Source organism: Prionailurus viverrinus, chromosome C2 (assembly GCF_022837055.1).
Source record: "Prionailurus viverrinus isolate Anna chromosome C2, UM_Priviv_1.0, whole genome shotgun sequence".
Classification (NCBI taxonomy): Eukaryota; Metazoa; Chordata; class Mammalia; order Carnivora; family Felidae; genus Prionailurus; species Prionailurus viverrinus.
In genome coordinates, this window is record NC_062569.1 from 88,297,398 (window position 1) to 88,322,168 (window position 24,771).

The following is a 24,771-nucleotide window of genomic DNA, read 5'->3' on the forward strand; positions in this document are numbered from 1 at the left end:
ATATATGTGTGCAAATATGAAACAAGTTTCATAAAACAATTTCATAAAAACAAACCCTTAACATGTGTTATACATTCTGACACTTTTGATTCTGTCATATTTTGCCTAAAAAGTATTTTATTTATTTACTTATTTTTAAGTAATCTATATACCCAAGATGAGGCTTGAACTCACAACCTTGAGATGGGCAAAAGACATGAAGAGACACTTCTCCAAAGAAGACATCCAGATGGCCAACTGACACATGAAAAAATGCTCAACATCACTCATCATCAGGGAAACACAAATCAAAACCACAATGAGATACCACCTCACACCTGTCAGAATGGCTAACATTAACAACTCAGGCAACAACAGATGTTGGCAAGGACGTGGAAAAAAAGGATCTCTTTTTCATTGTTGGTGGGAATGCAAGTTGGTGCAGCCACTCTGGAAAACAGTATGGAGGTTCCTCAAAAAACTAAAAATAGAACTACCCTACCACCCAGTAATTGCACTACTAGGCATTTATCTACGGGATACAGGTGTGCTGTTTAGAAGGGACACATGCACCCCCATTTTATAGCAGCACTATCAACAATAGCCAAAGTATGGAAAGAGCCCAAATGTCCATTGATGGATGAATGGATAAAGAAGATGTGGTATATATATACAATGGAGTATTACTCAGCAATCAAAAAGAATGAAATCTTGCCATTTGCAACTACGTGGACGGAACTGGAGGGTATTATGCTAAGTGAAATTAGTCAGAGAAAGACAAAAGTCATATGACTTCACTCATATGAGGACTTTAAGATACAAAACAGATGAACATAAGGGAAGGGAAACAAAAATAATATAAAAACAGGAAGGGGGACAAAACAGAAGAGACTCATAAATACAGAGAACAAACAGAGGGTTACAGGAGGAGGTGTGGGAGGAGGGGATGGGCTAAATAGGTATGGGGCACTAAGGAATCTACTCCTGAAATCACTGTTGCACTATATGCTAACTAATTTGGATGTAAATTAAAAAAAAATAAAAAATAAAATAAAACAAAAAAGAGTTACAATGTCTAGGGATGCCTGGGTGGTTCAGTCAGTTAAGCGTCTGACTTTGGCTCAGGTCATGATCTCACAAGTTCATGAGTTCAAGCCCTGCATCAAGCTCTGTGCTGACAGCTCAGAGCCTGGAGCCCGTTTCAGATTCTGTGTCTCCCTCTCTCTCTGCCCCTCCCCTGTTCATGCTCCGTCTCTCTCTGTCTCAAACATAAATAAACGTTAAAAAAATTTTTTTTTAAAAATGTAAGTCAAATTGAGTCACTCATTATAGAGCCCTCAATGGTTTCTCCTCTCAGAGTAAAAGCCTTCTTTACAGTGGCCTCCCTGCTTAATTTTTTTCTCCATAGAGAAAATTTTTCTCACATTGCCTTCTAATGTGCCATATATTTTACTTGCTTATTGTCTTGCTCTCTCTACTAGGATGTAAGGTCTATGAGGGCAGAGACTTCTGTAGTTTTGTTTACTGCAGTGTCCTCCGAGGCAAGAACAAAGCTTGGTGAAAAGTAGCCATTCAATAAACTACTGAATAAACGAATGCATCCATAGGGAAATCCAAGTAAATGCGCAATAATTAGGCAGTGTAAATCTGTGATATCCACTAATCTATCTCATTCTCGTCTGCAGGTATTTACTGAAGACCCAATTCGTGTGGGCACGGTGCTGCGCGCCCCACGAGTTTGGCAGCTGAATGAGTTCTCCCTAAAATGCAATAAGGCCTTTTCAGGGCAGTCCTACTCACTCTGTAGTCAAAACGAAGGATGCAGGTTAAAAACTTAGGTCATTTCTTCAAAGAGATAAAGGAGTAGGAGGAAAGGAGTAAGGGGGAAAAACATAAACAGAAGAGTTCCTGCCTTCGTGTTCCTGGCCTTTCTCTTCCACGCTAGGATCCGAGAGGCTGTTTCCCTACTCCTCTGCGGTAAGCGGGAAAGATACCCCCATGTTGGCGTAACAATCTGGGGTACCCGAGGAGGGGAGATATTCTCCAGACCGGCTTCTCTTTTCCACCTAAGGAACCAAGCTATAATGTTTCCCTGGCAACGCTCAGCTTTGGGGGACCTTTTCTTCTCCTCCTCCAGCTGGCTACCATCTTGCCTTACTCTGTTTCAAAATAATAAATGTTGCAGTTTACAAAGATGAAAAGACGGAGAGAACTGTAAGAGTGCTCCTGAATGTGGTTTGTTTCAGTCCGAAGGCAACTGGGCAACTGAAGCCTTTTTTTTTTTTTTTTTTTTTTTGGCGGTCGCGGAAGATGCCTAACTGAGGGCGGGGCGGAGAGGTGTTTATCCCATAAGGCCACGCGGTGGGACCTCCCCTCTCTCTTTCCGCCATCTTGGAACCTGTGGAGGTGAGCGAGTTCTGCTGCCGAACTTTGGGGGCAAATAAGCGGGGGTGAGCTCAACGGTATGCCTCGGCAAGGCACTGGTGCCGCTCGGAGACTCTGCCAGCTAGTGATTTCTGTGGATTCCAGCAACAGAGAGGACAGGATTGAGGAGATGCGGGGCTGATGGTATTGGTCCCCGGGCGCCCGGAGAACGCGCCTTCCCGTAATCTGTGTTGCTTCCTGGGCCTCAGCGGAGTAATAGATGCATTTTGTCCATATGCGGTCCCCCGTTTGAGGCAGTGGCTCCTTTAGTATGCGTTCTTTTTCTGTGTTCCTACTCCAAACCTGGTGTTGTCTACAGTCTCCCTTTCTTCCTCTGCTTTTCTTTCCCATGCGAGGCTTTAATCTTATTTTCTGTGTGCTTCTCTGCGTTCTCGAGCTTCATTATTTTTTTTTCCTACTGATCGTGGCATGAATTTTTTTAGGGCTTCCTTTTGGAGTTTCCAGGATCTATTTCTTTCACTGTACAGTCTTGGCATTTTCGTTTTAGTCCTCATTTTGGAGTTTGCTCCGTTATCAGGCACTCTCAGGCTGGTAAGTCTTGCTCGACTGTGCTGCTAGTAGAGTTCATGGTATCATTACGTTACCCCATACTCTTCACGCGATAAGCTGTGCAAAAAGGAATTTGACCGGTTTAAGAAAGGAGAGGGGACTGGGTGGAAAACGTGCGTTGCAAGATTTTAAACTGTTTGTTTGTTTGTTTGTTTGTTTAAGGCCTGCTGGGAACAGGACTCCTGAAACAACAAATATGTCTGGAAGGTACAAGTTTTAAATTTAATTGCTTTGTATTTGTAGTGTTTTGTCTATTAGGCATGAACATAAACGTGAGCTTAAAACTAATGGGAAAAAAACTAGATGTTTGCTAATAGATTTTAAGTAGGGCTCCTTACAAGTCAGATCTTACAGGTGAAGTGAAATGTGAGGCCTTTTAATCACTTATTACTCTCTATTTTGTCTTAGGCTGTGGTCCAAAGCCATTTTTGCTGGCTATAAGCGGGGTCTCCGGAACCAGAGGGAGCACACAGCTCTTCTTAAAATTGAAGGTGTTTATGCTCGAGATGAAACTGAATTCTATCTAGGCAAGAGATGTGCTTATGTGTACAAAGCAAAGAAGTAAGTTTATAGTATTAATACCTTTTAAGTTTTTAGTTAAGGTTTGTCTTGTTTTCCTGTTCGAAAAAGAGTAATAAAAAAATGTTGGTAAAGTAATTGGTACTGTTTTTTCTACTTTGGATCTTTAAGTGTCTTCACTGGAGGTTGTAGAAGGATGTTATTGTCCAGGTAGTATTGGATTTAGGTATCTTCTACATTTAGAAAAATTACAACTGTTAATTGTTTCAAGGAAGGAACCAGCCTCTTATATTAGGCTCTTTTTAAGGTGTTAGAGAACAGTTTTCCGTGTACCTTAATTACTTTTGTTGATTTCTTGAATTTATGTTATGTACATGCTTATAATGTGTCTAGAGCATTGGTTCTTAAACTTGTTTCACACCAATTGAAGTCTGGGGACATGGCTTTCATCTTTGCCCTCCCTTTCTTCCTGCAACGAGATTGATCCTTTAAAATTGTAATTCAGATCATCTGTACATTGCTCAGATTCCAACTTTCCGTGTCATTTAGTAAAAGCAAAGGTCATGAAGGAGGCATTCAGGACTCCCTGGTTCTACTCTTAACCTAGCTAGGATTCATTCCATTCCTTTGCTTTTCCACAAACCAGGGAACACAGCTTTGTCAGGTTTTAACACAGGCTGTTCTTACAGTTTTTGTTCAGTGTTATTTTCTCAGTAAGGCCTTTCCTGGCTGTTTAAAATTAGCAAAGAAATTTCCCCCTCTTCAGACACACAAATATATTCACACTAGTCCCCTTAGTTTCTCAGGTGACTTAGTGGTTAACTGCTTTTCTGAGCCACTGGTCTAGAGGTCATCTTGAATTTGTATTACATTTGACTGTCTGCCTCATTTCTCATGGCTCTTCTCCCTTTTAAAATTAGCAACACAGTGACTCCTGGTGGCAAACCGAATAAAACTAGAGTAATCTGGGGAAAAGTAACTCGTGCTCATGGAAACAGTGGCATGGTTCGTGCCAAATTCCGAAGCAACCTTCCTGCTAAAGCCATTGGTCACAGAATCCGTGTGGTAAGTACAATTATTAGCAATATGACACGAGTCCAGCTAAGCTTAGGGTTGGGCTCTGACCTCTAAAGACTAATGTGATTTTAAAGTGTTACCAATGGATTGTGCTGCAAAATCAGTAGCTACTGTGTAGATGTATTAAGAAACATCAGATTTCTTGGCATCAGAAGGAAAGTGAAAGCAGAGTGTTCAAATGGATTACATCTAGGTTTCAGGTTTTTGCCAAAGCTGTAGGGGGTGGGGATAGTATTTAAATAATTTTCTAGCAAAGATTTATTGGATACAAGTAGTTGTTAGAAGACTACCTTTTCCTGGCATAATTCATAATATTCCCATCTCTATCAGGACAGTCTTGTTAGAATAGGTGTTACTATTCTTATTTTATAGTAGAAAGTAGGTGCTCATATGACAGTCTTGGTAGAATAGGTATTACTGGGATGCCTGGGTGGCTCAGTTAAGCGTCTGACTTTAGCTCAGGTCATGACCTCGCTGTTTGAGCCCTCCGTCGGGCTCTGTGCTGACAGCTCAGCAGAGCCTGGGGCCTACTTTGGATTCCCTGTCTCCCTCTCTCTCTGCCCCTCTCCTGCTTTTGCTCTGTCTCTCTCTCTCTCAAAAATAAACATAAAAAATTGTATAAAATAGGTGTTAATACTTACAGAAGAAAACCAATGTTTATGTTTCTAGGTCCCAGGCCTTCGGTTCAAGTCTTGGAGTCCAGATGCTGTGGTTTTTTCTCTTTCTTTCTTTTCTTTCTTTTCTTTTCTTTTCTTTTCTTTTCTTTTCTTTTCTTTTCTTTTCTTTCTGTTATTAAGGAAATTCTTGTAAGTTATTTATTTTGAGAGAGCACAAGCAGGGGAAAGACAGAATCCCAAGCAGACTCCCCACTAAAGCCCCACAGGCTCAAACTCATGAACTGGGATATCATGACCTGAGCCAAGATAAGAGTCAGATGCTTAATGACTGAGTCACCTGGGCATCCCTCCCTCCCTTTTTTTATTTTGAGAGAGCTTTTTTTATTTGAGAATGTGAGTGGGGGAGAGAGAATCCCAAGCAGGCTCCATGCTATCCATGCAGAGCCCAACATGGGGGTTAAGAGTTTGACGCTTAACCAACTGAGCCATCCAGCCACCCTTGTATGCTGTGATTTTCTAAAGTAGTTCCTCTTTTCCTTAGTGTTCATTTTGAGTAGACATGGGAATATTCTTGGGGTCAGAAAGTTACTTTTGAACTCTGCTGAACCTTGAGATTTCTCTTCAGGAAGTTTTTTAATCTTACTAGAAGCAGCAAAATTGGGGGCACCCGGGTGACTCAACTGGTCTGTTAAGTGTCCGACTTTGGCTTTGGTCATGATCTCGTGGTTCATGAGTTCAAGCCCCACATTGATCCCTGCATTGGATCAGATTTAACAGTACAGAGCCTCCTTGGGATTTTCATTCCCTCTCTTTCTCTCTCTGCCCCTCCCCCACTTGCACTTTCTCAAAATAAATAAACTTAAAAAAAGAAGCAAAATTGAATGGCTTTTCAGTGCTCCCAGTACAAAGTGTTCATCTAGATCACTATAAAAACTTAGTTCTTAAAAAAAAAAACTTAGTTCTGTTCCCGCTAGAATATAAGTTATTGGATCTGTTTTAGAGATGAGTAATGGGACAATGGGAGATTTATCCATATTGTTGTACTCATAACATTTATGAATTTATATATTACATGCATCTAATGACACCGTGTTTTCTTTTTTTTTCCTAGATGCTGTACCCCTCAAGGATTTAAACTAACTGAAAAGTAAATAAATAAAGGTGTAGATTTGTTCTCTTGTATTTTTGTTAAATAGCTTAAAATTTTCTTTTTCCTAAATTCGGTTGCTATTTAAATGGTGGCAGTTATCCAGCATTTTCAGAGTACAAGGAAGCTAGGGAGTTCTGTGTGATGGCAATTACAGAGATTTAGACAATAGGGTTTTAATGAGGATAGGATATGAGTATCTTCATACAAGGCCTTACATGGTCAGGGAGGGGGGCAGAGTAAGCTATGATCAGAGGCATTGGGAAGGAGTATCTTGAAGGTGTAAAGTGCTGGAGCATAGGGTATTCCAGGAAGGACAGAAGACACAAATATTAGCCAGTACAAATATATACCGTGACACTTTTCCAGGCTTCCACGTTAAAATGGGCCTATAACTCTTGCCCATAACAGTTTATTTCACCTTTGGTACTGCATTTATTACATACAACTAACTGCCTTCCTCGTTAGTTTGAGAGTCCATGAAAGAAACTTAAAATTATTTTTGATGGCCTTCTAAATTACCTTATGATGTATGTAGTTGTTCAAGATAGATTGGTTGGGAAACTTGTGACTTAATGGTAGTTGGGAGAACCTGAAGATTATTTTGATGGTATTTGGCATCACGGCAGGGATGAGATATCCTTTGGATCTGTGACTAGATAAAACATTCCAGTATATAACGCTTGACTGGTAAGGTGTAAGTTAACAATATCAAAATAGCAACACATGCCTTAGGAAGGTTTTTGGGCGGTGGTGGTTATTGCCTCGATGGTGTAATTTTCCTTGGTTCCATGTTTCAGTGTAGTAAAGTGGAGGATTGAGATATGTGAGCATAAGACAAAAGGAAACTAAACTAGGGCTGCAGGATATTTTAAATCTCTAAATTGTTGAAATACAAGTTTGAACCAAAGCATCAGTTTGCAGTATGGTGGCTGTAGAAATTTGTTGGAGTAGCAGCTAGCTAGTCCTTTTATTAACCATTGTCTTGACATTCCACTGAAAATATCAACAAGAAACTTGGAGTTGGTCAAACTCAGTCCCTTTTACAGTTTTTAATTGTATTTGGGTTCCCTAAGAAACCTGCCAAAAAACATTAGTGTGCCAAAAAATGGGTGGTGGTGGGGTCAGAAAAAACCATTGAAGGAGATGATGCAGGAAAGGATTGGGCACTTGTAGCATACGGCAGTTCTAAGAAGGGTGTCCGATGGTGGCCATCCTCAAGCCAAAGTTGCTGTTGAGAAGGAAGATCCCAGGTTTCACAGAAATGGCCCTGTGTTTGTACTGCCAGTATCATTTGGCCTTATATGGGAAGTATGGCTTCAAGGCAAGAGGTGGATGGGTCAGATGCAGTCTGGGTCCAATGTTAATCCTATTTTCCTCACAATCTAAGCAGTGCATTTCATGGTCACAATTTGGTTATTAGAATCCTAAGGAAATTGACATTGGAAACTCAGGTCAATGGCAGGAAGTACCTATCTCAGACCTCCAGTGAGATTTAGTTGAAAAACAGCAATATAAAACTACTGGCTTTGTTGTGTCATGTACTTGTTACTCTTGGGGTGGTTGGGTACAGGAAGAAATGCTTGGGGAGGTATTTTGGGAAAAATTGGCATGATTTTTTGTGAAGGCAGGAGGCATTTGAGGAAACCTTCAACTGGGTTATGTAGTGGAACTGAAAATTATGTGGGCAATAATTGGAAAAGTGTGTAGAAACCAAAGAAATGCCAGATTATGCAAGGTCTTGTGTACTGTACTAAGGATTTGGGAGAATTTAAAGATGAGTTGAGTCTTAATGGGTAAGGTGTACTAGCTTTGGTTGCTGGGTGGGTAATAGTGCATTTGTAAAGTTGGGGGACCAGATTGGTTTTGTGAAGGGAAATGATGAGTTTGAGGAAGCTATAGGATACTCTGCTATGAAACATGTCCAGGAAGGCAGATGGATACTTGGGTCTGGATTAGGCATCCAGAAGAGAGGAAACCTGATGGCTATCACCTAAGTTAAGTGAATATGGTATTCTGGTGGGATAGGTGATAGAGCAATGGAAGTGGATAAACAAGTGGTGGGCAATTGAGCAAAGAAGAAAGAAGGGTGAGAATCCTTAGGATGACCTGAGTAAATGTAATGACAAAACAGTCATGCATGCAAATTCATCCTCTTTATTAATACAGCACTTGTAAATGAGGGTGCTTTATGTTTTTCTGTTCCCATATTGAGGTTTGGTAGGCGCAGAGTTCTCAAGTCAAAAGTTCCCATTGGAGAAATTACATGTTTCAGAGAAACGAGCTTGAATGGCTAGCATTTTGTTGACTGGATCATTGAAACAGCCTCCCCCCAACGTAACACTACTGTTAAAACTAGGAACTTGAAGTTTTTTGTGATCTTGTAGCGGAAAGAGCACATGTCCTGAACGTAATAAATTTGGTTTGGAATCCCAGTTCCACTAGTTTTGGCATGATGTTCAGTAAAGAGCCAGTACTGGTAGAATGCCCCACCCATGAATGAGTAAATGATCTTTACCAATGAATTGTACATTCTTACGGCTTTTCTTTCCTACCCCTACAGTTCCTAGCATAGTAATTTACAATACTCAGTTCCTGTTAAATGACTGTCCCAGTTAAGTGCTGCCAGTTACTAGTTTTAATTGTTTAATGGACCACAGGAAAATCTCCCAATTTTCAATTTTTTTTATAGTTACTTATAGCCTAGTTCAAAGGTAGTTTCCTTAATGGCATGGATTCACATGGTCTCTTGGTTAAAGGCAGCTGCAATTTTTGTTTTGTTTTTAAGTAGGCTCCACACCCAATGTGGGGCTTGAACTTATGACCCTGAGATCAGGTAGATTCATGCTGTACCCATTGAGCCAGCCAGGTGCCCCTAATTCTTGGTTTTCATAGAAGTTAAGGGATGAGGTTGAATAGTAAAGAACTCCTTGATTTTACAAGAAATGACTTAAGAAATGGGTGTAATATCGGTGCCTGAGGATAAAATAAAAATGAAAATTACATTCCATCCATTTTTTTATATAGAGGGTAACCATTAAAGATTCTGCAGCAGATTATGTTATCTGGCACCTAGTGGATGCCTGCCTTCTCGGTGAATAACACAGAGAAAGGGCCTCATACCATCACTCCTTTACTATCAGCACCCACTAGTCTTCCACAGCCCATCTCACGTGGGCCTCTAAACGGCACTTAATTGGCCGGCTTCGCGCGTTGAGACTCGACGGGGGTGATGCAGTTCCTCATCCGCGGTGAACTGGCTGGGTGATGCTAGCCAATCAAAAAGCGTCTTTCCGCCGACTATACCATTTGCCCCAGGGTGCGGGACTGGCGCTGGGGCCGAGACGTCACGTACTCCATGGCAACGACGCTCGGCCCGAAGATGGCGGCCGAGTGGGGTGGAGGAGCAGGTTCTCCTGGTTCAGGCCCATGCCCTAGCCAGTGGCGCTGGAGCAGTTCTTTATGGGTCCGAAGAGTTCTGCTCTTGTTGGGCGGCCTCTGGGCAAGCGCCACATCTATTCCTGTCTCCTTGGACAGTTCCCCTCCCTGCCGGCACCACGTCCCCTCTGAGACTGAGGTAGGGCGACGGAGGGGCGGGAGCGGGCGCTGTGAGGGGAAAGTAGTAACACGGGAGGCGAAGATGTAGCGGGCAGTTGTTGGAACAAGAAGTATTGGAGGAGAAAGCGAAATAAATTGTGCCAGAGACTGAACTGTTAGAGGGCTGGACCTACTATTGTTGCCAGGTGGACCTTGGGCCCTGAGGCCTTGACTTAGCCCCTCCAAAAGATGTCGCTGGAGGCTCTTGGTCGGCCAGGAGAAAAAAGTCTAGGACTGACACAACATAGTAGATGAGCAGTACAAACAGGAAAGTTTATTAAAGTGAAACTACATTCTCGAGATGGGAGAGTGGGTGCGCTCAAGGAATAGCTGAGCCCGCTGGTTTTGTATTTGTATCTTTTATTGACAGTTTTTAACAAAGGGATGAAATATTCATTATTTGAAGTGAAGGTTTCTTGTAATCAGGGAGGTCTCCTTCAGGAATGTGGGTTCTGCCCTTTTTCTTGCCTTATTTGCCTAAGGAACTCTGGCGGGGATTTCCGAGACGGAATTCCTTCAAAACCGCAATGCTAATGATATAACAACTGTATAATGAGCTTAGGTCACTCAAGCTGTCAAAATGGCGGTCACTTGTGGTTTTGTTTTAGGGTACTGCCAGGACAGGCCTCTTACTTCCTCATAGGTGGGCATAACTTCCTCTTTGCTGGCCTCCAGGCATCCTGTTAGCGCCTAATTGCCTGCTCTAACACTATTAACTCCCTTCCTGCACCAAGTGGCTGAGTTGGGCGCCAGGAACGTGATCGCTTTCCTGTGTGGAGAGTTGTATATAGGTAGTTCTAGAGCAATGGTTTTCAGCCTGAGCATGCATCAGAATCACCCGAAGGATTTGTTAAAACACAGATTGCTGCCCCACCCCCATTTTCTGACTCATTAGGACTGGGATGGTACCCAGAATTTGCAGTTCAAGTTCCCAGATGGTTGATGATGATACTTGTCCAAAGACCACACTTTGGGAACTACTGGTCTAAAGGTTTGGGAAGAAGTTGATAGGGTTAAAGGCGTTTGGGGAGATTTGGGGAGTTCTCTGAAGACAAAATTCAGGTTTATTTTCAAATTTCTTCACCACATTGCTTTCTTTATCCTGTTCTCCTACCCTGGAAGGGCCTGCCTCCTTCACACTCCATTTTTCTCCCTCTCTACATTCTTTTAGTCCTAGTTTAACTTCCCTAACTTGAAGGCAGTCAGCTGAAACCACTCAGCGGAATTCACTTTCCATTTCATAGTACATCTTATCTGTACTCTCTTCTGGCGCTTAACCAAGTACTGCATTGTGGGGAAGGTTTATTTCTCAGGCATTTCTTTGTAATCTTGTCTTTGTAGTTAAATTGTAAGGTTCCTTTGGATAAGGTTTGTGTCCTTGATTTCTCCGTAGTACTGAGACCACAGTAATCAGCATTCTTTGAGGAAAGGAGACACAGTACTTGGGTCTGAGCAGCATGTTGTGATTGATTTTATAATTTGTCTTAATACTTTATCAAGAAAGATTGACCTAGAAATTTTCAGTTCAGCCCAGAAATCTAAGACTACTCATTTTTGTGGTAATTACCAAAAAGCTTTGTGCATACTGTTCATAACCATATGTGCCAAAATATTAAGTTTGGGGCTTGTAGCTGTAGTCCGGCTTTTATCATGACACTGCATTTTGGCTGAATTTTACTTACTTTTTAGTATTCTTAGCAACTTTTAAGTTTATAAATACAGTGTTGTTGACTATAATCACTATATTAGATCTCCAGGACTTATATATTTAACTGGTTGCCAGTTTGTACCCTTAAAAAAATCCCCAATTCCCCCACTTCCGATGAATTCTTGAAAAAAAAAAAAAAATCCTACAATGTCCTGTGCTTCTTTCCTTGAATTTAGATTACAATAAGAGAAAGCCATTCAAAGAACTGCAGAATCTCTCCACTAGAGGGAACCTAGATAGTTTCTTCTAGTGGTTGTTGCTAGTGTACAAAACTACAGTTTATATTTGAACATTTCCGTGGATAGGGAGGTTATCTCCAGAGGGAGTCCCTTGCCTTTTGGAGATCACCAGTATTAAACTTCTTTTTATAGAGCTGAAAACTCTTCCTGAAACTTCCACCCACTATTCCTATTTATGCCTCTTCACTAAACAAACTCAATAGTGATAGTGCTTCAGATATTAAAAATAAGCTGTTAAGTTCTTTTTGAGACTTCTCATCCTTAATACATTTTCCTAGTTCTTAGAGTATGTAATAGCAAGTCCTCCTGCCCATTGTCTTAGCTTTAACTTAGACATAAAGTATATTCATTGTACTCATTCTAGTGACTATGCCTCTGTTAAATGCTGTGGGAAATTATGTAACATTTTTTGATGGTGGTGGGAAGTACAAAACATTTTGGGGAAAGAAAAGGGGGGGTGGGCACCTGGCTGGCTCAGTCAGTAGAGCGTGTGAGTATTGCTTTCTGGGTTGTGAGTTCAAGCCCCATGTTGGGTGTAGAGCCCATTAAAAAAAATTTTTTTTTTTGACACATTTAACTTTTATTTTTCTTTTTCTTTTAATTTTTGTTTTAATGTTTACTTTTGAGAGAGAGAGAGAGACAGAGCATGAGCAGGGGAGGGGCAGAGAGAGGAGACACAGAATCCAAAGCAGGCTCCAGGCTCTGAGCTGTCAGCACATAGCCTGACGCTGGGTTCAAACCCATAGACGATGAGATCATGACCTGAGCTAAAGTCAGATGCTTAACCTACTGAGCCACCCAGGCACTTGTTTTCAACTAAAACCTCTAAGTTTTAAAATTATTATTATTATGTAAATTAAAACAAAAAAAATGGAATAGTGTAATGAACTCCCATTAACCCATCACCCAGCTTTAACACTTACCATCATTCTCTCATTCTTATTTCCTATACTTCCACCCATTCCTCATCCTCTCACTTGTTATTGTTACTTTTAAAAGTTGTTGGAGTGCCTGGGTGGCTCAGTCAGTTGAGCTTCTGATTTTGGCTCAAGTCATGATCTTGGGGTTCGTGGGTTCGAGCCCCATGTTGGGCTCTTTGCTGACAGGTCAGAGCCTGCAGCCTGCTTCAGATTCTGTGTCTCCCTTTCCTTCTGCGCTTCCTCTACTCTCTCTCTCTCTCAAAACTAAATAAAAAAAATTTTTTTAAGTCTGTTATTGTTTTATTTTTTATTTTAGAGCGGGAGTGTGAGTGGGGAAGAGGGGCAGAGGGAGAGGGAGACAGAGAATCCTAAGCAACTTCCACACTCAGCGCAGAGACCCACATAGGGCTCGTTCGCACAACCCCGGGATCATGACATGTTGGACACTCAACTAACTGAGCCACCCAGGTGCCCCTGTTTTTTTGTTTGTTCATTTTTAAGTAATCTCTATGCCCAATGTGGGGCTCAAACTCACAACCCCAAATCAAGAGTCCCATGCTCTACCTACTGTGCCAGCCAGGTGCCCCAAAAAGAGTTCTGATAAAATTTACATATATTGGAAATGCAATAAATGCAATCATGTACATCCACATAAAACTTACAGCCCCACAATGTAGAACATTTCCATGTCTCCAGAAAGTTTCCTCCCATCTGGTGCCAGTCAGTCTCTCCCATCCATCCCAGGCAACTATTTTTTTTTTTTCATTATTTTTTCACATTAGATTAGTTTTGCCCCTTCTAGAACTTAATATACACAAATGGAATTATATACAATGTATTTCCGATAGCAAATTGTATACAATAGCATTTGCATTTTTGTGATAGATCCTGCTTGGTCATGATATATTATCCTTTTTGTATACCTCTGAATTCAGTTTGCTAATAGATTGTTAAAGATTTTTGCTGTCAGCACAGAGCCCGACGCGGGGCTGGAACTCACGGACGGTGAGATCATGACCTGAGCCGAAGTAGGCTGCCCGACGGACTGAGCCACCCAGGCGCCCCTATGATATCTTTTTTTTAGTGAAGTTTTTTTTTGTTTTGATATCAGAACTATACTGGCCTCACATAATGAGTTGGGAAATGTTCCATCTTCTTGTATTTTCTAAAAGAGTTTGTATAGAGGCACTGGCTGGCTGAGTCAGTGGAGCATGCAACTCTTGGTCTCAGGACTGTGAGTTCGAGCCCCACGTTGGACATGCAGCCTATTGAAAATAGCAATAATAATAATAACAATAATAATAAATAAAAGAGTTTATATAAAATTGAAATAACTTCTTGCTTAAATGTTCAGTATAATTCATTATGGAGATCACCTGGGTGGGCCTGCCATTTTCTTTGTAGAGAGTTTTTACGATGTTTTTATTGAGATATAATTCATATACCATAAAATTCACCCACTTAAATGACCAATTCAATGATTTTTAATATATTTACAGAATTGTGCAGCTATCAGCAAAATCCAGTTTTAGAACTTTTCAATCACCTTGAAAGCCATTATCCCCATTTGTAGTTAATCCTTGGGGTGCCTGGCTGCCTCAGTTGGTAGAGCATGCAACTCCTGATCGTCAATTTGAGTCCCATGTTGGATGCAGAGGTAACTAAAAAAATTAAACCTTAAAAAAAAAAAGAGCCCTTAAGAAAAAAAAAAAAAAGAATATTATAGATTTTTTGTAGATGTGCTTTAGCAGGTTGAGAAAATTATCTTCTATGCTTAGTTTTTATCATGGATGGATGTTAAATTTTATTAAATGTCTTTTTTGTATCAATTAATATAATCATGTAGCTTTTCTTCTTTATTGATATTGTGAATTACATTGATTTTTTTTTTGATGATAAAAAAAATTGCACTCCTGAGATTAAAACCCCAGTTGGTTATGATGTATTTCCCTTTTTACATTTTGCTGGATTTGCCTTGTTAATATTTGTTGATGATTTTGCATATATATTCATGAAGGATATTGGTCTGTAGTTTTTGTGGTTTTTTTCTGCAATAACTTTGCTGGGTTTGCTATTAGGGTAATGCTGGTCTCATAGAATGAGTTGGGAAATATTCCTTCCCCTTCTATTTTAAGGAAGAGTTTGCATATAATCAGTATTTTTACTTCCTTAAATATATAGGATTCATTAATGAAGCCATCTCAGCCTGGAATTAATTTTTTCTTTCTTTCTTTCTTTCTTTCTTTCTTTCTTTCTTTCTTTTTTCTTTTCTTTTCTTTTCTTTTCTTTTCTTTTCTTTCAGGTTTATTTATTTATTTTGAGAGAGAGAGAGTGGGGGAGGGCAGAGAGGGAGAGAGAGAATCCCAAGCAGGTTCTTCTGCACTGTCAGCGCAGAGCCCGACATGGGGTTCGGTGTCATGAACCATGAGATCATGACCTGAGCCAAAATCAAGTCAGACACCTAACTGAGCCGCCCAGGCACCCCTGGAATTTTCTTTATTGGAGAGTTAGAAATTATGAACTTAATTTCTGTAATAGATGATGGTTTATTCAGGTTATTTCTCCTTGATTGTGTTTTGATTAAGTTACATATTTCAAAGAATTTCATTCCATTGAAATTGTCAAATTTATGGATGTAAGGTTTTTAAAAATATTTTCTTTTGATAATTTAAATGTCTGTAAAAGATTTGGGTATGAATTCCAGTGTGTGTGGGTTTTTCCACGCACTACGAAGCAAGACTGGCCCCCCAACCACCATTTCAGACACCAATCATAAGTCCAGGTTGTCACCTGAGCTTCTGACCAAATGACTATAGTTTGGAGCTTCCAACAACCCTCTCCTTGGGGTTGATTAATTTGCTAGAGCAGCTCACAAAACTCAGAGAAAAACTTTACTACTAGATTACTAGTTTATTATAAAAAGTGTAACTCAAGAACAACTAGATGGAAGAGATGCTTAGGGTAAGGTATGGAGAAAGGGCGAGTACTTTCTACACTATCAGAGCATTCCACTCTCCAGGAATCTCTACATGGTGTAAAAATTAATAAAAGTAAACCTCATTTAGAGGGAGCCATCATGTCCTACCACTCATTGTCAATTGCAGACCCAACAGGAAGTGATGGACCTTGCATATGGATACTGCTTCACTATCGCAGCGAGAGGAAAAATGTTTTCTTCTTTCCCTGGCAATAGCCCAGCCAATGAGAGACTGTCACAACTCAACCAATGTATACTTCAAAATCCCAGTTTATTCCAGTGGACATTTTGCTTATAACAGCCCCCCAGTTTCCCTTTTTTCTCTATAAAAGAGTATTCCTCTCCTTTGTTCTTCAGACTTGCCTATGGTTTTGTTGTAGCTTGCTTGTCCCTGATTGCAATTCTCTGCTATTCCCAAATAAAACAGTTTTTGCTGGTAAAATAACCAGCAGTTTTATTTTTAAGGTTAACAATGTTCACCAACAGGAAACTCTACAAACCCCATCCTTTTGGGTATTATAGAGGCTTGATTACAGAGACATTGGTAGATTAAATGGTCAGCCATTGCGGGGGGTGGGGCTGGGTGTCTCAATTGGTAAGCACTCTACTCTTGATTTCAGCTCAGGTAAGATAGAACCTCACATTGGGCTTTGTACTGACAATGGGGAGGCTGCTTGTGATTCTTTCTCTCCCCCTCTCTCTACCCCTCTCCCACTCACACTCTTGTGCTCGCTTGCTCTCTCTCAACAAATAAATATTTTAAAAAATTAATAAATCATTAACCATTAGTGATTCAACTCAATCTGTAGCTCGAGGAGGAGATGGAGACCTCTAATCACATGGTTGGCCCTACTGGCAACTGGTCCCTATCCTTAGGTGCTTTCCCAAAGCAATCTCATTAACATAACAAGACAGCTTTATCACTCTCATCACTTAGGAAATTCCAAGTTTAGGAGTTCTGTGCCAGAAGTGGAACAAAAACCAAATACATACTTCTTATTGTAAGTCACAGTAACACAGTCTGTAAAGTCTGTAGCAATGTCTCCTGTTTCATTCTTGATATAGGTAATTGGTGTTCTCTTTCTTTTGATCGGTTTAGAGGTTTATCACTTGTAATAGTCTTCTCAGAAGACTTCTCAAAGACAGCTCTTGATTTTATTGATTTCTCTTTTTCTGTTTTCCATTTAATTGATTTCTGATCTTTATTCTGCTCTCTTTGAGAGTAATTTGTTCTTTTTCTAGTTTTTTAGGAAGCTTAGACCATTAATTTGAGGGTTTTTTTTCCCTAATGTAAGTATTTAAAGGTACAAATTTTCCTCTAAACACTGCTTTAGCTGGATCCCACAAATATTAATTTGCTATAATTTTCTTTTCATTCATCTAAAAATATTTTCTAGGGGCACTTGGCTGGCCTAGCCCATAGAACATGCGACTCTTGATCTTGTGGTTGTTGAGTTCAAGCCCCCCTGATCAGTGTAGAGATTACTTAAAAGTAAAGTCTTTATAAAAATATTTCCTAACTCTTTTGTGACTTCCTCTTCAACTTAAGGGTTTAGTTTGTTGTTTTTTTTAATAAATTTTTTTTTTCAACGTTTTTATTTTAGGGACAGAGAGAGACAGAGCATGAACGGGGGAGGGGCAGAGAGAGAGGGAGACACAGAATTGGAAACAGGCTCCAGGCTCCGAGCCATCAGCCCAGAGCCCGACGCGGGGCTCGAACTCACGGACCGCAAGATCGTGACCTGGCTGAAGTCGGACACTTAACCGACTGCGCCACCCAGGCGCCCCATTAGTTTGTTGTTTTATCTTCAAACATTAGGGGGTTTCCCAGTTTTCTTTCTGTAATTGCATTCTAGTTTAATTTTGTTATGGGTAGAGAACATACTTTGTATGATTCGGGTTTTTAAATATATTTTTAAGAGGTGTTTGTTTATTTTTGAGAGCTCAAGTGAGAGCAGGGGAGGGGCAGAGAGAGGGAGACAGAGGATCCGAAGCAGACTCCAGCAGAGAGCCAGCCCCATGTGGGTCTCGAACTCATAAACTGTGAGATCATGACCTGAGCCAAGTCAGATGCTTAACCAACTGAGCCACCCAGATGCCTCAGGTTTTTTATATTTCTTAAGGTTTGTTTTATAGCCAAAAATGTGATCTGTTTAGGTGAACGTTGCATATACACTTGAGAAGAATACACATTCCACTATTGTGGGGACAAGTGTTCCATAAATGTCAGTTCAGTCAAGTTAGTTTTTGTGCTATGCAGATCTCCTATATCCTTACTGATTTTATCTTCTGGTCTGTATTGATTACTGAGATAAGAGTGTTTAAGTCTCCAGCTGTAATTGTGGATTTGTCGGTCTTTCATCTTTCAGTTTTTGCTTCATGTAGTATGAAGCTGTGATGTTAGGTGTTTACACTTTTTATTTTATTTTATTTTTTAAAGTTTATTTATCCTGAGAGAGACAGGGAGAGTACAAGTGGGGCAGGGGCAGAGAGAGAGAGGGAGAGAGAGAGAATCCCAAGAAGGCTCTGCACTGCCAACACAGAGCCCAGTGTGGGCCTCAAACCCATGAAGACATGAGATCATGACCAGAGCCAAAACCAAGAGTCAGACGCTTAACCAACTGAGCCATCCCGTGCTCCAGGTGTTTACACATTTTAGATTGTTATATTTTCTTGTTGAATTGACCCATTTAGCACTAAGTATTATCCTTTTCTTCATCCCTGCTAATATTCCTTGTTTTGAAATATACTTTGTCTAATACTAATATAGCCACTCTGGCTTTGTTTTTATTAATGTTTACATAATATGCCTTTTTCCCATTCTTATACTTTCAACTCTTTTATGTTTTTATAGTTAAAATGGGTTTCTTACAAATAGCAAATAGTTGGATCTTGCTCTGTTACTTAGTCTGACAATCTCTGCTTTTTAATAGGAATGTTCAGTCTATTTACATTTTTTTTCAACGTTTATTTATTTTTGGGACAGAGAGAGACAGAGCATGAACAGGGGAGGGGCAGAGAGAGAGGGAGACACAGAATCGGAAACAGGCTCCAGGCTCTGAGCCATCAGCCCAGAGCCCGACGCGGGGCTTGAACTCACGGACCGCGAGATCGTGACCTGGCTGAAGTCGGATGCTTAACCGACTGCACCACCCAGGCGCCCCCAGTCTATTTACATTTAATGTGATTATTGACATGGTTGGATTTGGGTCTGCAGTTTAGCTGTTCGTTTTCTTATTGTTTCACTTTTTTGTTTCCTCTGTTTTTCCATTAGTTTTCTATTTTGATCTGTTGACTTTTTAGCTATATCTCTTTGTTTTTCTTTTTTAATGTTTATTTATTTTGAGAGAGAGTGCATGTGAGTGGGAGAGGAGAGAGAAAGAGAGTGCATGCAAGAGTGAGAAAATCCCAAGCAGGCTCCATGCTATCAGTGCAGAGCTGAGACAGGGCTCAATCCCATGAACCCATGAGATCATAACCTGAGACAAATTCAGGAGTCAGATGCTCAACCAACTGAGCCACCCAGGTGCTCCACTTTGCTTTACTTTTTAAATTGAGGTGTAATTAACCTACAATAAAATGTGATCTATTTTTGAGTATTTGTGCTAAATGATTACAATATGTATCTTGTATTTATGATAATATTCATGTTAAATATAGGAACTTTTTAACACTATAGTTTCCTTTACACCCTGATCATTTTGCTATTTTTTTTTTTAAGATTTTTATTTTTAAGTAATCCCTATGCCCAACATGGGGCTTGAACTCACAACCCTGTGATCAAGAATCACATCCTCCTTGGGGTGCCTGGGTGGCTCAGTCGGTTGGGCATCCAACTTCAGCTCAGGTCATGATCTCACAGTTTGTGAGTTTGGGCCCCTTGTCGGGCTCTGTGCCGACAGCTCAGAGCCTGGAGCCTGCTTTGGATTCTGGGTCTTCCTCTCTCTCTGCCCCTCCCCAACTCATGTGCACATTTGCTCGCGCTCTCTCTTTCTCTGTCAAAAATAAACATTAAAAAAATTTTTTTTTAAAGAATCACATGCTCCCTGAAATCATTATTACACTGTATGTTAACTAACTTGGATTTAAATTTAAAAATAAATTAAAAACAAAACAAAAAAAGAATCGCATGCTCTACTGAGTCAGCCAAGTGGCCCCTTTTAATTTAAATATAGATAGTTGACACAATGTTATATTAGTTTCAGGTGTGATTCAACAGGCTTATACCTTATACTGAGCTCACCACAAGCATAGCTACCATCTGTCCCCATACAGCGTTACTAGAATACCACTGACTAGATTTCCTATGTTGTACCTTTTATTCCTGTGACTTATAGATTCTATAACTGGAAACCTGTATCTTCTACTCTCCTTCACCCATTTTACCAATCCCTTCACCCACTTTCCCTGTGGCAACCGTCAGTTTGTTTTCTGTATTTCTATGTCTGATTCTGCTCATGGTTTATTCATTTGTTTTCTGTGTTAGATTCCACTATTTTGCTATTGTTGTAATATATATTACCTCTGCATATATTATAAATATCACAATTACAATTTTATAATTTTAGCTTTAAGGAGTTAATGTCTTTAAAGAAATGAAATGTGTGTACAATTGTGTTGAGAGTCTCTAAGACCACCTCAAGGTTTAGTGATTTGCCAGAGGACTCACAGGACTCAGTATATAGTTGTACTCACAGCTAAGATTTATTACAGTGAAAGGATACAAAGCATAATCAGCAAAAAGGCTCATGAAGCAAAGACTGGAGGAAACCAGGCACAAGCTTACAAGAGTTCTCTCCTAGAGGAGTCATATAGGACATGCTTAATTCCTTTAGCTGTAACTTGTAACAAGCACAAAATGTGAAGCTCATCTGACCCCAGGTGTCCAGGGTTTTTATATGAGATTGGTTATGTAGGCACAATTTTAGTCACTAAAATTCCAGATTCTGAGGGATAAACAGCTGTGCAGCATAAACTATATTATTTCTATTAATACTTCAGGCATAATGAGCCTACCTTATCACTTAGGGAAATTTTATATCATTGTAGGTAACTGATTACCATTCAGGTTCCCAGACAAGCAAAAGAGAATGTTTGTGCCCCCTCCAAAATTTATATGTTGAAATCCTAACTCCCAAAGTGATGATTTGGAGGTGGGATCTTTGGTAGGTGATTAGGTCATGGGAGCAGAGCCATAATGAATGGAATTAATACTCTTATGAAAGAGACCCCAGAGGGCTCCTTTGCCACTTGTGCCAAAGGACACAGAAAGAATATGGTCTTATGAAACAAGAAGGGGGCCCTCACCAGGTACCCAATCTTTATACACTTTGATCTTGGACTTACTAGTCTCCACAACTGAGAAATGTATTTCTGATGTTTATAATACCACCCAGTTTATGGTATTCTATTATAGCAGCCTGAACTAATACAAGATCCAGGGTACCATCTAGTGTCATTTCCATGACCATGAAGAACTTCCTTTAGAATTTCCTGTAGTGCAGGAAATGAATGTAGTGCTGATGGTAAATTCTCTTAATTTTTATTAATCTGAAATATGTTTATATCCTCTTCATTTTAGAAGGGTAGTCTCATTAGATATTGACTTTCTTCAGCACTTAACTCTTTATTCCATTGTCTCTGGTCTCCTTTTTTTTTTTTTTTTTAAATTAAATACTACTTTTTAGAGCAGATTTAGTTTTGCAGAACTGATAAGAAGGTACAGAGATTTCCCAAATACCCTGTTCCCCCTCACATGCATAGTCTCCCCCATTATCAACATCCCTAACCAGAGTGGTACTTTTGTTATAATTGATGAACCTGTATTGGCACATTATAATCAGAATTCATAGTTCACATTATGATTCACTCTTGATGGGTTACATTTCATGGGTTTGGATAAATGTATAATGAAATGTACCCATTGTTATAGTATCATACAGGGTATTTATACTGCACTAAAAATCCTCTGTGCTTTATCTATTCATATCTTTTCCCACCCTTACCTCCTGGCAAATGCTGATCTTTTTACTGTGTCCATAGTTTTCCCTTTTCCAGAATGTCATATAGTTGGAATCATACAGTATGTCACTTTTTCAGATTGGCTTCTTTCACTTAGTATTATGTACTCAAGGTTTTTCTATGTCTTTTCATAGCTTAATATTTCATCTTTTTAGCTCTAAATAATATTCCATCATTTGGATGTACCACAGTTTATCTGTTAGCATACTGGGGGACATTTTGGCTACTTCTAAGTTGTAGCAGTTATGAATAAAGCTGCTATAAAAATCTGTGTACAGGGGCACCTGAGTGGCTCAGCTGAGCGTCTGACTTTGGCTCATATCATGATCTTGTGGTTTGTGAGCTCAAGCCCCACATCAGGCTTGCTGCTGTCAGCCTGTCAGCACAGAGCCTGCTTCAGATCCTCTGTTCCCCTCTGTCTGCCCCTTTCCCACTTGTGCTCTCCCAAAAATAAATATTAAAAAAAATCTGTGTACAGGTTTTCTGTGTACAGACATTTTGTACATAGTTTTTAACTCATTTGAGTAAATACCAAAGAGCTCAGTTGCTCAGTTGTAATGGTAAGAGTGTGTTTCATTTTGTAAGAAACTGCCGAACTGTCTTCCAAATTGGCTGTACCATTTTGCATTCCCACCAACAATGAATGAGAGAGTTCCTGTTGCTCCACATCCTTGTCAGCATTTGAGGTTGTTCTGTGGTCATTCTAGTAGATGTGTAGTAGTATTTCATTATTGTTTTAATTTGCATTCCCCTGATGACATAATATGGAGCATCTTTTCATACGAATGTTTGCCATCTGTATATCTTTTCTGAAGTGTCCAGATCTTTTGTGTATTTTTCTTAAGTAATCTCTATGCCCAATGTGGGGCTCAAACTCATGACCCTGAGGGCAAGAGTCACGTGCTCTGCTCTACTGACTGAGCCGGCCAGACACCCCTCTTTTGCCCATTTTTTAATCGAGCTGTTCGTGTTCTTAATGTTAAGTTCTTTGTATATTTTGTGTAATAGTCGTTTATCAAATGTGTCTTTTGCAAATATTTTCTGTGGCTTGTCTTCTTATTCTCTTTATGTTATCTTTCATAGAGTGTAAGTTTTTAGTTTTAATAAAGTTGAATACATCAATTATTTCTTTCTTGGATCATTCCTTTAGTGATGTATCTAAAAAGCCATTGTCAAACTATGTTTCGTCTATGTTTTCTCTTATGGTATCTTCTAAGAGTTTTATAGTTTTGCATTTTATTTTTTAATAAAGATTTTATTTTATTATTATTATTATTTTAATTGTTGTTAATGTTTATTTTTGAGAGGGAGAGAGAGCACAAGCAGGAGAGGGACAAAGAGAGAGGGAGACACAGAATCTGAAGCAGGCTCCAGGCTCCAGCTGACAGCACAGAGAGCCTGATGTGGGGCTCGAACCCATGAACCATGAGATCATGACCTGAGCCGAAGTTGGACGCTCAACCAACTGAGCCACCCAGGTGCCCCTTAAAGATTTTATTTTTAAGTAATTTCTGTACCCAACATGGGACTTGAACTTAAAACGCTGAGATCAAGAGTCATATGCTCCACCAACTGAGCCAGCCAGGCACCCCTGTAGTTTTGCATTTTACATTTAGGTGTCTAATTCATCTTGAATTAATTTTTGTGAAGAATATAAAGTCTTTTTTTAGTTTCAAAAATTTTTTTATTTTTGAGAAAGAGCAAGCGCATTGCATGTGCAGGGGAGGAGCAGAGACAGAGGGAGAGTGAGAATCCCAAGCATACCCTGTGCTGTCAGCATGTAGCCTGATGGGGGCTAGATCTCACCAAACAGGAGATCATGACCCTAACTGAAATCAGGAGTTGGACACTTAACAACTGAGCCATCCAGGTCCCACAGATTCTTACTCTTTTTTTTTTTTTTTTAATGTGGATGTCTACTTGTTCAGTACCATTTGTTGAAAAGACTGACTTGCTCCATTATATTACCTTTGCTCCTTTGTCAAATATCAATTGACTCTATTCATGTGGGCCTATTTGTGGGCTCTCTTTTCTGTTCCATTGATCTATTGGTCTATTTTTTTCCTTTTTAAAAAAAAATTTTTTTTAATGTTTATTTTTGAGAGAGAGAGAGACAGACAGACAGACAGAGCGTGAGCAGGGGAGGGGCAGAGAGAGAGGGAAACACAGAATATGAAACAGGCTCCAGGCTCTGAGCTGTCAGCACTGAACTCACAAACTGTGAGATCATGACCTGAGCTGAAGTCAGACACTTAACCAACTGAGTCACCCAGGCACCCTATTTTTTTTTCCTTTTAAAAAAATTTTAATTCAAAGACAGTTGATGTATAATACTAGTGTTCAGTGTACAACATAGTGACTTGACAATTACATACATTACAAAATGCTCACCAAAATGAGTGTAGTTACCCTCTGTCACTATACAATGTTATTACAGTATTATTGACTATATTCCCTGTGCTGTGCTTTTCATCCCTGTGACTTGTATATTTTATGACTGGAACTTTGTATCTCTTTATCCCCTTCACCTATTTTGCCCATCTCCCTCTCCTCTGGCAACTACCAGTTCTCTGTATTTATGAGTATGTTTTTTTTTGGTTTTTTTTAGATTCCACATATAAGTAAAATCATGTTGTCTTTCTCTGTCTGACTCATTTCACTTAGCATAACACCCTCTAGGTCTCTCCATGTTGTCATGAATGGCAAGATTTAATTCTTTTTTTATGACTGAGTTGTATTCCATTGTGTAATACCACATCTTATTTATCTATTCATCTGTTGGTGGACACTTGGGCTGCTTCCATATTTTGGGTATTTTTTTTTTTTACTTGAATACAATGCTGATTTTATCCCAACTAAATAAAGCAATGCACAACTCACCTGGGCAGTAAGTTAAATTAAGGGGGCAAAGGCAAGAAACAAGGATTTTTTTGTGTTTGCTTTAATTATCTGTCACTGCACATAGCTATCTTCCAC

The 24,771-nt window shown here is 39.7% G+C and overlaps 3 protein-coding genes across 14 annotated transcripts in view; 2 read left to right on the forward strand and 1 right to left on the reverse strand.

Annotated features, from left to right (window-relative positions):
* The window catches only part of IQCG (IQ motif containing G), a 56,594-nt gene extending 54,516 nt beyond the window's left edge, over nt 1-2,078 (reverse strand). The window contains exon 1 of the mRNA XM_047874654.1: nt 1,892-2,078. The gene's annotated coding sequence lies outside the window, so the exon portion shown is untranslated. The remainder of the gene's footprint in view (nt 1-1,891) is intronic.
* Nucleotides 2,079-2,287: 209 nt separating this feature from the next.
* RPL35A (ribosomal protein L35a) lies at nt 2,288-6,368 on the forward strand. Of its 3 annotated transcripts, none has more exons than XM_047874656.1 (5): nt 2,288-2,385; nt 3,136-3,180; nt 3,382-3,534; nt 4,413-4,557; nt 6,298-6,368. In XM_047874656.1, exons 2-5 carry the CDS (start codon nt 3,170-3,172, stop codon nt 6,319-6,321), a joined length of 333 nt encoding a protein of 110 aa, XP_047730612.1. In that variant the 5' UTR covers nt 2,288-2,385; nt 3,136-3,169; the 3' UTR covers nt 6,322-6,368. The 3 variants fall into 3 exon arrangements, with proteins under 3 accessions (XP_047730612.1, XP_047730614.1, XP_047730613.1); XM_047874658.1 differs by lacking the exon at nt 2,288-2,385 and adding an exon at nt 2,455-2,547; XM_047874657.1 differs by lacking the exon at nt 2,288-2,385 and adding an exon at nt 2,933-2,955.
* Nucleotides 6,369-9,685: 3,317 nt separating this feature from the next.
* The window catches only part of LMLN (leishmanolysin like peptidase), a 138,771-nt gene continuing 123,685 nt past the window's right edge, over nt 9,686-24,771 (forward strand). For all 10 annotated transcript variants that reach the window (XR_007155536.1, XR_007155538.1, XR_007155540.1 and 7 more), the window contains exon 1: nt 9,686-9,910. Coding sequence is in view for 5 of the 10 variants with exons in the window: in XM_047874421.1 (XP_047730377.1) it covers nt 9,692-9,910 (219 nt within the window). In the remaining 5 variants the exon portion in view is untranslated. The remainder of the gene's footprint in view (nt 9,911-24,771) is intronic.

Bases quoted from the DNA above. Each gene is read 5' to 3' on its own strand.
- RPL35A (XM_047874656.1), top strand. The intron at 3,535-4,412 runs GTAAGTTTATAG...TTTTAAAATTAG, and splicing joins TATGTGTACAAAGCAAAGAA to CAACACAGTGACTCCTGGTG. The intron at 4,558-6,297 runs GTAAGTACAATT...TTTTTTTCCTAG, and splicing joins TTGGTCACAGAATCCGTGTG to ATGCTGTACCCCTCAAGGAT.